This window comes from Danio rerio, chromosome 12 (assembly GCF_052040795.2).
Source record: "Danio rerio strain M-AB ecotype USA chromosome 12, GRCz13ab, whole genome shotgun sequence".
Classification (NCBI taxonomy): domain Eukaryota; kingdom Metazoa; phylum Chordata; class Actinopteri; order Cypriniformes; family Danionidae; genus Danio; species Danio rerio.
Genome location: NC_141032.1, coordinates 8,229,072 through 8,243,780, shown reverse-complemented (window position 1 = coordinate 8,243,780; position 14,709 = coordinate 8,229,072). Strand labels below are relative to the sequence as shown.

Genomic DNA, 14,709 nt, shown 5'->3' with positions numbered 1-14,709 from the left:
GTGTAGTGCTAACAGTAATTCAGTAGTTTGGGCTATATCGATAGCATGGCTCTGGCTACTATGGAATGTCTGCTTGCTGTCAAACTGCCTGATCCTCCAGTATCCCAGAATCCTCTGAACCTTCCTGATAGAGTGCTTCTGCTTCAAATTCAGACCAGCTTCTACTTCACTGCCTTTCAACTTCTTTCATAGCAACACCTTTGCCTCATTTCAAAACACAGTGGGGCAGCACTGTTTAGCATAGTTTAATTCTATGTGGTGGAGTAAATCAGTGCTAGCTCTTGCTAAAGCTCTTCACTCATGCTATGGTAACACTGCATTCTTATCTTCATATAGTAGCATCATCCTGATGTCTCATGTTATCTAACATCTTGTTCTGCTTCATTTTCCTTTTCTTTTTGTCCTGGTGTCAGTGATAGTTTCTATTACTCCTACTTTATCTACGTCATCTCTGTCTCCTACCCCTAAAGAATTGACCAAACAGTCTCAGTCTGTTTCCTCTTCTTCATCCTCTTCCATCTTCCTCCATTTACGTCAGGATCCCACTGTTCCTGAACTATACATTTAGTGTTTTAAGTATGTGCCTTTGAAAATTACATGGTAATCTAAAGGATAAGCTATCTAAAACCATACTAATTGTACCACATGTTGATTAACCTAATGGTATATCTGTAATATTCTGGGTTACCAATTTGCTATTGAATATCTTTGATGTGTTTTGGGATATCACAGAAAATAACCCAAATTGGTGAACATCAAATTACAATGGGAATCCATCAGATGCATGTTTATCAGAAGCTTTACAGCTGAAATACGAATCTTGTTTATTAAAACTTTAAAATGGACTACTTTTGATAAGGAAATAACCCAGAATATTCATTTTAAACAAGTGTAATTGCTTAACAAATCCTTAATATCACCAAGCACACTTTCTCTTCCATGACATTTTCAAAGGCCTCTGTCATAACATATGTTGCTGTGGCATTGTGCACATGTGGTATTCGCCTCCATCTCACTGTGTTGTATCACTCAGGTTACCACAACATTGAGCTGGAGCTCAAGAGTCCCACAGAGCTGAACTATGAACCCCCTACCCCTCTACGTCATGATGATTTCTTTAGTGAAGACAGTATGCTTAAGTTCTCCTCTAGTGCCCCTGTTAGACCCAGTGAACTGTCCTTGCCAACCTCTAGTGGCCCAGTGTCTACAGATACTAAGCCGCCTACCGTCACGGCGGAAGACACAACTATTGGAGGCCGGGAATCTGTTGCCCACGAAGATGGGTCTGCTGAAGATGACCTTGGCGTCAACCAGGAATTGGTAGCTCCCTCAAAACAGCATGACAGTGAGGAAACCTCCAAAGAATCAGATGTCTTCCCAAGCAGCCCGGTAAAAGAAAAGGATGCCCAGCCTATGCTTCCCATTTGCGCCTCTGCCAGTGAAGCTGTTAAAGAGTGTGGCAAGTCTGGGTTTGACGAAGAAGACGAAGAGATGACTCAAGATAAAATAAAGTCTCTCTTGGAGACTATTAAGTTGGAGGAAGGCTCAGAGGATGAGGAGATGACTGAGGAGAGGCTGCAAGCGATCCTCTCTCAAGTACAGCAGGCAGAAAAAGACATGTCTTCAATTTCAGGTTTGCAGAGTGAGACGTCTGGTGCAAATGGAAAGACAACAACTGGCCAAGGACTGGGTACTGAGACACAAGGGCAAAGAGAGACCAGGTTAGAACTGTGACCTCTATCGCAAACTGTAATCATCTTATTCTACAAGCTCAGCAGTTTAGGTATCAATCAAGTAACATATTCCAAATGTCTATGCCTCTGCAGCCAAGAGCTGAAGTCCTCAACGCCTGGAGTGCAAGCTGAGAGGCAAAATGGAGAACATCCAGAGGTGTTGTCGCCAGACGCCAGTGAGTCTTCCAGCAAACCAAAGGGCAAAGCAAGGAAAGATTCTGAGCGAGAGGAAGCAAGCAGGGAGGTTCTGGAGGACAGAGGACCAAACAACAGGGAGGAGGGCGTCTCCGAGCCTAAAGTCCAGGTACTGGGACTAACAGGAATAGTTAAAATAATAACATAAGTTGACATCTTCCAGTTTATATGCACATTAAATCTAATCTTGCTAACAACAGAGGTAAATGATGTATATTATATATATTATATTTTAGATCAATTCTGTATCAAAAGTATATAAATCTACAAAGACTATAACTTGACTACATAAGAAGACATTAGTCTGATTATAAATACACATGTAAATGGGATCACATTTACATCAAATGAAATAATAACCACTTTCAAGGGTCACAATTCATTCTTGAACACAGCGAAGGCTTGTAACTTGAAAAACATTAGTTGAAGGTCACTTCATATGAGCTTGATGGCTCATGCACCGATGTAATGTGCTGACCCGACTCTAGCAGGAAGCTCTTAGAGAGAATGATTCCAGCACTGATGAGGAAGAGACTGTCACTACCAGGGTGTATCGGCGGAGAGTGATTCTGAAGGTACTACGGGTAGTACTCTTGTATATTTGGGCCGGATTTGTGTGCTAAAAAGTTTTTTGTGTGCTTTAGCCTGTGTGCTAAAAGGGCATGAAGTGAGTAGTGCACTGCCTCTTTTTATGAAGAAGTTGCTGTGATTTCTAGAGTGTTTTTTTTCTCTGTTTTCTTCTTTCATGCGTCCTCCTTTCTCTTTAATTAATTTAATTAAAGGTGCCGGCTAAAGTTAGCAGCACTACTAATCCTCCATGTTAGCTTTAAGCTATACTAAGTAATACAGTGCATCCGGAAAGTATTTATAGCGCTTCACTTTTTCCACATTTTTTATGTCACAGCCTTTTTCCAAAATGGATTAAATTAATTTATTTCCTCAACATTCTACACACAATACCCCATAATGACAATGTGAAAAAATATATATTTTTTAAAAGTTGCAAATTTATTACAAATAAAAAAGCCTGAAAAATCACATGTACATCAGTATTCACAGCCTTTGTCGTGAAGCTCTAAATTGAGTTGATTGGATATGATTTGAGGCATACAGCTCACCTGTCTATATATAAGGTCCTAGGGTTGACAGTGCATGTCAAAGCACAAACTAAGCATGAAGACAAAGGAGTTGTCTGTAGACCTCCGAGACAGGATTGTCTCGAGGCACAAGGCTGGGGAAGGTTACAGAAAAATTTCTGCTGCTCTGTAAGTTCAAATGAGCACAGCGGCCTCCATCATCCATAAGTGGAAGATGTTTGGAACCACCAGGACTCTAGAGCTGACCGGCCATCTAAGCTTAGCGATCAGGGGAGAAGGGCCTTAGTCAGAGAGGTGATCAATAACCTGATGGTTACTCTTTCTGAGCTCCAGCGTTCTTCTGTGGAGAGAGAAGAACCTTACAGAAGGACAACCATCTGTGCAGCAATCCACCAATCAGGCCTGTATGGTAGAGTGGCCAGACGGAAGCCACTCCTTAGTAAAGGGCACATAGCAGCCCGCTTGGTATTTGCCAAAAGGTATCTGAAACAAAATTCTCTGGTCTGATTAGACTTAAATTGAACTCTTTAGAGTGAATGTCAGACGTTACGTTTGGAAAAAAAACAGGCACCGCTCATCACCAGGCTAATAGCATGAACCATGGTGGAGGCAGCATCATGCTGTGGGGATGTTATCCAGCAGCAGGAACTGGAAGACTAGTCAGGATAGAGGGAAAGATGAATGCAGACACATCTTGAATGAAAATCTGCTTCAGAGTGCTCTTGACCTCTGACTGGGGCGATGGTTCATCTTCCAGCAGGACAAAGACCCAAAGCACACCACCAAAAGATCAATAGTGGCTTCACAACATCTCAGTGTATGTCCTTCGGTGGCCCAGCCAGAGCCCAGATCTAAATCCTGTTGAACATCTCTGGAGAGATCTGAAAATGGCTGTACACTGTCGCTTCCGATCCAACCTTATAGAGCTTGAAAGGTACTGCAAACACAGAAAAGACTGTGAATACTGATGTACATGTGATTTTTCAGCTTTTTTATTTTTAATAAATTTGCAACAATTTAAAAAAAAAATCTTTTTTCACATTGTCATTACGGGTTATTGTTTGTAGAGTTTTAAGGATATAAATGAATTGAATCAATTTTGAAATAAGGCTGTACAATTTTTAAAAAATGTGGAAAAAGTGAAGCGTTATGAATACTTTTCGGTTGCACTGTACCTCAATTTGTGCATACTGATTTTACAGGTTTGGTTTCATTTCAATGACATTAAATACTCTGTGGTCATTTGTCAATATTTAATAGTCATTTTTTAATAGTTTCATTTAAAATGCTGCTTTTGGTGTGTCATTTCAAAGATGACACACTTAGCTTGTGCTGTTTTTTTCTCTCTGTAGTGTTTGATCCACCATTTTATTTGTATGTTTGTTTGAAAGATGTTTGTTTTGTTGTTAATTCTGAACTACAGCATTTATAGATTTCTTCACAGACAGTGGGTTTCATTCACTAATAATTGAAAAAAAATTTGTCATTTCTTTGCAATAAATTATTACTGTATGTATATTTTTTGTGGTGGTAATTCCCAGAACTTTTTGTGGATAATTTTGCGATTAAAAATTGTATATATAAATGTATATAAGTGAAATTTAGAGGCTTAACTATATTAATTAGGTTAACTAGGCAGGTTAGGGTAATTAGGCAAGTTAATGTATAACGATGGTTTGTTCTGTAGACTATCGGAAAAAAAAAATAGCTTAAAGGGGCTAATCATTTTGTCCTAAAAATGGCTTTTAAAAAATTGAAAACTGCTTTTATTTTAGCCTAAATAAAACTAATCAGACTTTCTCCAATAGAAAAAATATTATCAGACATACTGTGAAAATTACCTTGATCTGTTAAACATCATTTGGGAAAACTTTAAAAAGAAAAAAAAATTAAAAGGGGGGCTAATAATTCTGATTTCTACTGTATACACATATAAAACGTGTGTCTATGCATTTTTAATGAATGAGACTCTGCGTGTCTGTGTGGAAAATCAGTACAAAGTAAATGTCTCATCATGCATCCTAACTCTGTAGGGTGATCAGGCCAAAAACATCCCTGGTGAGACTGTCACAGAAGAGCAGTACACTGACGAAGATGGAAACTTAGTCACCAGAAAAGTAATGTCCATGCTCACCTCTAACATATCTTAACTTTACCATGTCTGTCCTCTTCCATCTGCCCATGTGTGGGTACAAACAGTGCCTTGAGACATTTACACCCTTGTCTTAGGTCATCCGGAAAGTGGTGCGTCGTTCAGCTGGTGTGGAGGAGAAAGGCAAGCGGAAACGTGGGAAACGTTCCCGGCAGGCCAGTAGGGCCGAGCTAGAGGAAGAGAGTGGCCCGGGGCCCCACAGAGAGCACACTGAGGTTGGACTTGTGTGCAGTGCTCATGCTAGTATAATGCAGGACTGGACTATACTAGTGGAACAGCTTGCTCTATTTAGAAATCTAACTCAGGATTTTGGTTTGAAGTGGCTTTATTAATAAAGTAAACGTCTGTGGATTGATATGCTCTGTTCTGTCTAGCTGTGTGTGTGTTTGTGTGTGTGTGGACATGCACATTTAGGGCCCTATCATACACCCGGCGCAGTGTGGCGTGACGCAGTAGTCTTTTGGTAGTTTCAGCTTGGTGCAAGAGTCGTTTTGAGACGTTGCGCTACGCTGTTTAAATAGCAAATGCATTAGCGCTCATTTGTGTGCCCAGAGGCGTTCTGGTCTAAAAAGGGAGGCGTTCTGAGGCGGACCGCTGGCGCGTTGCTATTTTGAGAAACTAAAATAGATTTTTCATTAGACCAAAACTAATTCGGTCTAAACTCCGGCGCAGAGTTACACCTCGCTTACACACTGCTTAATACGCAACAAGAGAGCAATAGGCAAATATCTTTACATATGAAAACATTTAAATATTAAGGATATATATATAGGATATGAAAAGAATAGATATAGGATATAAATATAAAGGATTAAAATATTACAAAACATATTATTTTCTAGCCTACATAAATATGAAAAATCACTGCTTTTATGCCTTCTTCATCTTGGGAGGCTTTTTCAGTTAATTCATAACAATTTGCTTTTTTATAATGTTATTATTATTAGCAGTGTTGTTTATTATATCCATATTTATATTTGTTTTATTAAAAACAAGCTTAGATTTGCCCACATGTCAGGTTTTAGACCATATGGGGCACATCATGTGTTTTAGGATATAACTCAGGTTTTTGAGCACATTTTGTTATTATTGTTCATTTATTTGTTTGCTGGAAATTAGAACTGAATTTAGAAATAGTTTTGAAACGAATATTTGCGCTTAACAAACAAAATTATTTATTTATAGACTAATTGATGTCTGAGCGTAAAGGTTTCCCTATCCAAGAGCGAATGTGAAAGTAGATCCATTATCTCTCATTCTCACGCAGTAGATGCTCTGTTTAACAGTTTTCTGTTAAAAAACTGTTAACTGTTTGCTTGTGAAATGCTCATTTTTTCCACTTAGACTTACTTTGCGTCCTGTAAATAGCGAATGCGCTCTTGGCGCGATGCAGCTGCCTCTTAAAGGGAATGGGAGATGAGACTCTAATTGGTTTATTCTCAAAACACACCTATAACTCATTAAGAAAATAAACTCAACCCTTTTAGACCATGCGCCATGGCGCAAAGCAGGTTTTCCCGTTCTTAAATTAGCAAAAACGCGTTCTGACACGCCCTGAAAGCGTTTGCGCCCTGCGTTTTGCACTCTGCGCATGGACCGTCACAATAGAGCCCTTAATGTTTCTCCCACACAGAACTCAAAACAGAGTAGGAAACAGACTCTAAATGTGTGGAATCTTGAGTCAGCTTCACTGTTTCAGCTGAAGTTCATCTTTATGTCTATTGATTTTCAGTCAAAGCTAAAGCTACAAAGGATCAAGTCATTCACACTAAAAACAATAACTATAATCATAAAGTTCAAAAATATTCCCAAATATAAAGTAAAAAACAACAGTCATCGTAAACAATAGAATTAACTCATTTATGTAGATGTTGGGCGATGCAGTGGCGCAGTAGATAGTGCTGTCGCCTCACAGCAAGAAGGTCGCTGGTTCGAGCCTCGGCTCAGTTGGCATTTCTGTGTGGAGTTTGCATGTTCTCCTTGCGTTCGCGTGGGTTTCATCCGGGTGCTCCGGTTTCCCCCACAGTCCAAAGACATGTGGTACAGGGGAATTGGGAAGGCTAAATTGTCTGTAGTGAATGAGTGTGTATGGTCGTTTTCCGGAGATGGGCTGCGGCTAGAAGGGCATCCGCTGCATAAAAACGTGCTGGATGGGTTGGCGGTTCTTTCCGCTGTTGCAACCCCAGATTCATAGAGGGACTAATCCAAAAAAAAAAGAATAAATGTGTAGATGTTAATATAGCTATTTTTCTGGTTATTAGTGTAAACAGGCCTTACTTTAGGCTGCATACTAAAACCAAAGGATGAAAAGTTAATGACTTTCTAAGGCCAAAGAATGCACATTTTATACATGTTTAATAGTCTTTATGATGAGCGTGATTTACTTTGACTTTAACTTTAAATAAACATTGTTGCATCCACTATCTGACAAAAGAGCAACAAATAACTTTTAGTTGATTATTTGAGAGGGGTCTGGCTGCAGACTCGGTGCAGTGCAATCTGAGCTGCATCCAATGCTTTTTAATGCTCTCACCTAACCCCACCCCTAACCCTACCCGTCACAATGATGTCACTCATTCCATTAAATGCATTGTGTCTCAGCTTGCATCATAAAGGCTGCATCCAGATACTATTGGATTATTTGGAAAAGTGGCAGAAGGTCGATTTTTTTGATAAATCATCTGTTGAACTGCATCCCCATAATCACAAATACTGCAGAAGACCTATTGGAACCCACATGAACCCAACATTCTCACAGAAATCAGTCAAGTTTGTGTGCGAGAGATCCGCAGAGTGGATGGCAACATCAACAGCCTGAGGTATCAAGACATTTGTGCTGCCCATTACATAACAAACCACAGGATGTGCCTCCACATCAAAGTTCCTCAAAGCAAAGAAAGTCAGGTGCTCCAGGATTGGCCAGCCCAGTCAGCAGACATGAACATTATTGAGCATGTCTGGGGTAAGATGGAGGAGGCATTAAAGATAAATCCAAGGAATCTTGATAAACTTTGGGAGTCCTGCAAGAAGGCTTTCTTTGACATTCCAGATGACTTTATTAATAAGTTATTTGAGTCATTGCTGAGATGAATGCAGTCCTCCAAGCTCATGGAAGTCATGAGAGCTTTATATTCTATACTGTACATTATTTCTGTTAAGTGACAAGACTTTTGTCTAAGCAAAGTCAGACTTTACTGTCCTACGGTCTTAATTAAAATCAAGGCATGATCATATTTCATTTTGGTAAAATAAGCGTAATCTTGAGGCTTTTGCCTTTCATATAAGCCACTTCTTATACCAAATGATCAACTAGAAGTCAAGTTATTATTTGTTGTTCCTAAAACTTAGATAGACGACAAGACTTTTGTCAGGGAGTGTATAAACAAAGTCCCTTTAAGGCAAATCCCTTCACTCAGGGGCCATCTTTGAAACGCCTCTCGGGCAGTATGCTTGGGCATTCTGTTTGAATGGGGAAACCTCTCTAAAAGTATTTGCCAAGCTTACGATTAAATTTTATATTACGAATAACCAATAAAATTAAACAATACCTGTCTATTTAGTTTAATTTCTAAATGTTCGTATTACACAAAATCTGCAGAAACTCACTTTTAGTCTGAGGCCCTCCCTCGGAGAATTGTCATTCCATAATGATCACTGATTGGCTCCTGTACTAGAAGGTGAGTTTTATTCGCTATATAGCGATCGCTGATTGGTTCCTGTACTAGAAGGCGGGGCTTCATTTACGATATTGACAGTTACACTTTTCCCCATTCAAAAGTATACGAGTGACGCATCTTTGGTGTAAACTAACAAAAAGTAGCAGTAATGGATGTCATGATAGATGCATAAATAGTAATACATGTAAATGGAATAAATTATTTAAAGAGGAAAATTGTTGATGTCCCTAGAGAAATCTCCTAGAGCTTTTGTTTTGTGCTACTGTGGATTGGCATTAGTAACAATATCTCTACAGACGAGGTAGTGTATAACAACTTATAAAATCATCTCTAACTTCATGCTTCATGTGCCTCTATTGTTTCAGGCTGGAGAAGGAGGGAAGGGCAAAAAGAAGGAGGGAAGACAAAAGGAGAAAAAGGGTCAATCATAACAGTTGTGCTCTTTTTGGTAAGTCATTAAACTGTGAAGGGATGTCAGAGCTGAGTGGAATCCTGCTGCATCAGGCAGTAGCTTTTGTGTTCGTCATCAACACAATAGTGACCAGCAAAATTGGCTTTGTTACAGGGATTCTTCTAGTACAGTTGAAACACAGCCCACTGATGACATGCAGACACAGCAAATTAGCCTCTTACTGACGCAACTGCATTCAGATCAGAACATTTTGGAAAAGTATACGTTAAATGAACATCGAAAGTCTACATGAAATGACTAATGTGACATGTAGCACTGTTTTTCTTTAGATTAGGGTACATTTATCTTAAAGGAACTATGCAGTGTATGATTAAAGAATTGTGTTTTATTTTCGAATCCATTCAGCCAATCTCTGGCAGGAGCACTTTCAGCTTAGCTTAGCATTATTGAATTGGGTTAGACCATTAGCATCTTGCTCAAAAAAATTAAGTTCATCCAAAAATGAAAAATTCTATTATTTACTCACCCTCTGCTTGATTCAGACCAGTTTGAGGCCATGTCCACACAAACACAGATTTTATCTTCGTCCACATGAAACCACTAAATCGTCTTATGAAGTAAAGTCATGTTGGCCAATCAGAAACCTCAAAAAAAAGAGTTATGATTACGAATTACAGTTGTCTGTCAAAATAGCACTGCATTCTGACATGACACATCTGTTCCGAAACATGTTATACATGTTATAAGTACGGTGGGTGAAAGAGCTTAACGCGCTGCAATTTAAGAAATTTAAGAAAGCACATGCAATTACAAAAGACACCAGCAAACAAAGAAACAATCGTCATCGGTTTGACAGCACACGTTTTGCAAATCAGTCACAGCACAAACAACTGAAGAAATGAGCTGCAAATCAGTCACAACACAAACAACTGAAGAAACCAGCTGCAAATCAGTCACAACACAAACAACTGAAGAAACCAGCTGCAAATCAGTCACAACATAAACAACTGAAGAAATGAGCTGCAAATCAGTCACAACACAAACAACTGAAGAAACCAGCTGCAAATCAGTCACAACACAAACAACTGAAGAAACCAGCTGCAAATCAGTCACAACACAAACAACTGAAGAAACCAGCTGCAAATTAACTGCATGACTACACAGACCCTGATATTTTTTGAGCTTTTAAAAAGTTTTAGTTTCAGTGATCCCCTACTCCATTTGAATGTGGATGAACGACCAAAGTGTGTAGGAAAAGCTGTGGTCTTGAAAATACTCATATTCATGTGAACAGGGCCTGAGATTCTTTCCTCTGTTGCACACAGAGAAAATACTGAGAGAAAAATGCAAACTTCCTTACACTCTCAGCAATAGGGTGATTCTCACGAAAACATAGTTTAAACATTTTCAAACATGAATTTTTAAAAAATGTTTACATTTGTTTTTGCAGATAACTGAAGCAAAGTCTGGAGTATTTGTCAACATTAATTTAAAATGATATACATATCATTTAGTACCTTTTTGAGCATAATTTCCAAAACAAGTAATAAAAAAATCTCATTACCGCAACAGTCTGCAAAATAGACTCTGTCAAAAAAGCAAATTCATTTTGACATTTTTTTAAAAAAGGTTTAATAACAGTGATGTGGAGTTACTTGAGATTCTAAAATAACATTTATTTTTAAATTAAGAAGGTTTTTGATTTAGATTTTTTTTCATCACCGAAACACTGTACACAACTGTCAACACTTTTTTTTAATGTGTTTTGATAAAACCTGATGTATTTTCAAAATTATGTGGCTAACCTGAAATTACCTAATTCGTAGATTATGCACATGCATTGAAAAGCAAAAAAAAAAAAAAAAAAAAAAAAAAAATATATATATATATATATATATATATATATATATATATATATATATATATATATATCTTAATGAACATTTTAATTATTATTTAATGGTACAAAATCTGTCACTGGAGTGGTACCTTTTCAAGGTGGTACCATAGAGGTGGACATTGTACCTTTAGAGTACCTTTCACATGTTAAATTTAAAATGATTGCATATTCAGATGGTGCTCTGTGGCTCGGCAGAAATATAAACAGTGTCTTGAGTAATGGCTGGAAGCCACGGACAGCTGCCAACTTGCGGCACCGATATGCGTACCCTGATAGAAACTTATGTTTAGAATTCTAAAACATATTTGTACTTTTAGGTATTAATATGTACCTTTAACAAAAATGTACCTATTGCAAAAGTACCGCCCCAGTGACAGATTCTGTACCTTTATTTCTGACAGTGTAGCATTTTCCCACTGCTATTACTGTGTGTGACATATTTCACTACTTCTTGTTGTTTTAAACAGACAAAAGAAACTCATAATCCACTTGCAGCTAGCACAGAATCCTATGTATTAGTCATAACATCTTAATCTTAAAACTTTCAGACTTAAAAATGAATGTAGTTTTTGAAGCTCCGAGATGTTTGGATGTCATATACAGTGGGGAAAGTAAAAATTGAACACGTCATGTTTTTTTTCCTGAGAATAATATTTCTAAAGGAGCTGTTGACGTAGAATTGAACCAGATTTTTTGTTCAAATCCAAACAGAAAAATAAAACAAAACAAATCTGAAAAATGAGTTATGTGTAATAACAATGGAATGACACAAGGAGAAAGTGCTGAACTGCTGAAATGTATTTAATACTTTATATAAAAGCCTTTTTTAATAATGGTAGCTTAAAGATGCCTCTTATAAGAAGAATGAAGTCACATAAATTGCTCAGCTGATGGTTCTGTGGGTCTCGTCTATCAAATCTGAGCTTTAAATTATTCTTATTATTTTTTGTTAAATGGATAGTTTTCCCAAAAAAAAAAAAAAAAATAGTCATCATTTACTCAACCTTTACTTGTTCTGGTTTGTCTTTTTTACTTCTGTTAAACACAAAAAATAATTTGAAGAAAGCTGGAAACCTGTAACCATTGACTTACATTAACATAGTATTTGTTGAAGTTAATAGTCATAGGGAGCTGATTAAAAAAAAAAAAAAATATATATATATATATATATATATATATATATATATATATATATATATATATATATATATATATATATATATATATAGCTAATGAATCAAAGAAACATTGACTTTTGTCCATGCTTTGCCTACTTTTATTTAAAATTTTGGTTGGGTATAATAGTACACCACCTTTTTTTAGGACTACACCACTAGTCTCATCTAAAATCTGATCTTTATTTTGTATTTTCTATTGGATTCGCTTCAGGTGATTGGCTGGACCATTCTACAGCTTGATTTTCTTTCTCTGAAAGCATTTGAGAGCTAATGTAGATGTTGGACTGAAGCAGCTGACATTCATTTACAATAACGAAAGGCAGAGAATTGCTGAATAACTACTGAGAGATTTCAACTGCTGTCTGGGCTTTCACTGCCTTTCTACAGCTCCCTTTCTTCATGTGTTCAGTACTTTACCCTGCGTCATCTCATTACACATAACTTCATTTGTAAACCAATTAGATTTGTTTTCTTTACATATAGATTTCAAATCAACAGCACCTTTAGAAATATGTTTTCTGAGAAAAAAAGGTGACCAATACTGTAAAAAGAAAAGCTAAACTATGATGTTCATCGAGTTGATATATCGCTGTATGTCATTGTGTTTCAGATTTAAAAGTGCTACAAAACCATTTTCCTTTCGAGGAAGATCACTGGAAACGTGCAGGAGGTCGGGGATGAGGATTGTGTGTCAGCAGCTTTCATAAAAACAAATGGTTTCGGGTCTGACGGTTTTTGATTTCGCATGAGCATGAAAAAAAACTTGTTTCTGTCAATAACACGGAATGGCTAACGGTCAAGAGGGGACATTGTTGGTGCAGCGTTGTACAATACGAGCGCCCAAGCACTTCCTTCGACCAAAGAGGCCACTTAAACATATTGCTGATTGACAGGAATGGATGGACTCGTTTGAATCACCTTCTACACTCGCCTTACTATTTTTTTTTTTCCCTCTTGATCCAATAATGTTGGGGTTGTATAATGCTGTTGGAGCTTACGATGTACATAAATGACACTGTATAAATTTGAAAGTGGCTCACGACATTGTTAATGCACTGGCAAGTGTGTAGGAATGAACTACCAATTCTGATTCCAATTTTAAGGGAACGCTTCACATGCACTTGTATAATTATTAGCGGGGAAAAAAACAAATGTTTGTAAATGAAAACACAAAAAAAGCTTGATTTTAACAACTGATATTTCTTTTAAACCTACTGCGGTCTCTTAGTGGTACGAACATTGGAGCAGCTGTAGTTTTCTTCAGAGTACTAATATTTTCATGCATGTGATTCACTTTATTTTTGAGTTTTGTTTGTTTTCTAACACACAAGAGAAGGGGAAATGATGTTCTGTATGTGTACGCTTTACAGCCTTGCAAATGCACACTATTTTTTATTTGATTTATTTTTAGAAAGACGACAGAATCACACATCAGCTTCACTAAAATACACTGTGTCCCATCACATGACGGCGGCGGTTTCCCTATGCAGTCTGAAATGCTCACCGAAATCAAACGGCGTGATGCACTTTTACCTGTTCTCATGTGTACCGGCTCTAAGATGTAGAAGTCTTTCTGTCAGCCTGTCGTTTGTAATCATTCTAGCAGTGTATTACTACTTTTTTCCAGGCTGCTGTGGTTTTGGGGGAAATTTTACTTTGGTTTTTGGTGCATTTTTGAGAAATCACTCAAGCATTCATGGATGACAGATCTGGTAACGAACATTATGTATGAGAAAAACAACATACACTGGATGATCAAATTAATTATTTAAGCTTATAATAAATTGTGTTCAAACCCTCCGTGTGTGTTATGTTCTTGTTAAATGCATACTGATAAACTTTTTTATTCTTAAAGGGGAGCTCTTATGCAAAAATCACTTTTATAAGGGGTTTAAAGTTGCATGTCAACAGTCTGTGAATATAACCAGCTTCTAATGGGAAATAAGTGTTAATTGAATTTTTTATAATCACACTTGATAAAAACAGTCTGCAGAAACACTTTGATTGACATTCTCCTTTTGTACGTGTCATCAGAGTGGGAAAGCCCCGCCCACTAGTGAAGATCTCTCTCATTAGCATAGAACTCATTAGAGTCACACTAGAGTTTGAGCTTGCGAAATTCTGTAGTACGGCACTGCAAAAAGGGGCGAGATTAAACAAGATAATTAGACATTTATAAAAGCGAGCGATTGGTCCATATTTTAAATTTCTGTCCAGAGAGGTCATGTTTTGATCCTCGATTGGTCTCATGCAGGTCAGAGTTCACCAAGCTTGAACTTTGCAACACAGTGAACTGCGAAACTTGACGCATAAACTTGCGTTTCCAGAAGTAGCCTAAAGGGATAGGCTACTTCAATGAAATAGT

At 37.5% G+C, this 14,709-nt stretch overlaps 1 protein-coding gene and 1 long non-coding RNA gene across 53 annotated transcripts in view; one reads left to right on the top strand and one right to left on the bottom strand.

Moving 5' to 3' along the window:
- ank3b (ankyrin 3b) overlaps nt 1-14,144 on the top strand; it is a 339,224-nt gene extending 325,080 nt beyond the window's left edge. For 14 of the 52 annotated variants that reach the window (XM_087274470.1, XM_087274483.1, XM_087274471.1 and 11 more), the window contains 6 exon segments: nt 1,034-1,721; nt 1,827-2,037; nt 5,059-5,142; nt 5,255-5,392; nt 9,220-9,302; nt 12,955-14,144. In XM_087274470.1, coding sequence (XP_087130596.1) covers nt 1,034-1,721; nt 1,827-2,037; nt 5,059-5,142; nt 5,255-5,392; nt 9,220-9,285 — 1,187 coding nt within the window. In that variant the 3' untranslated portion in view covers nt 9,286-9,302; nt 12,955-14,144. 52 annotated transcript variants of the gene reach the window in all.
- Nucleotides 391-5,039, bottom strand: LOC141376756 (uncharacterized). The gene is made up of 2 exons (XR_015503857.1): nt 3,597-5,039; nt 391-2,806 (listed from the first exon to the last, which is right to left on the bottom strand). It is a non-coding gene; the product is annotated as an uncharacterized LOC141376756 (long non-coding RNA).
- Nucleotides 14,145-14,709: the final 565 nt, after the last annotated feature.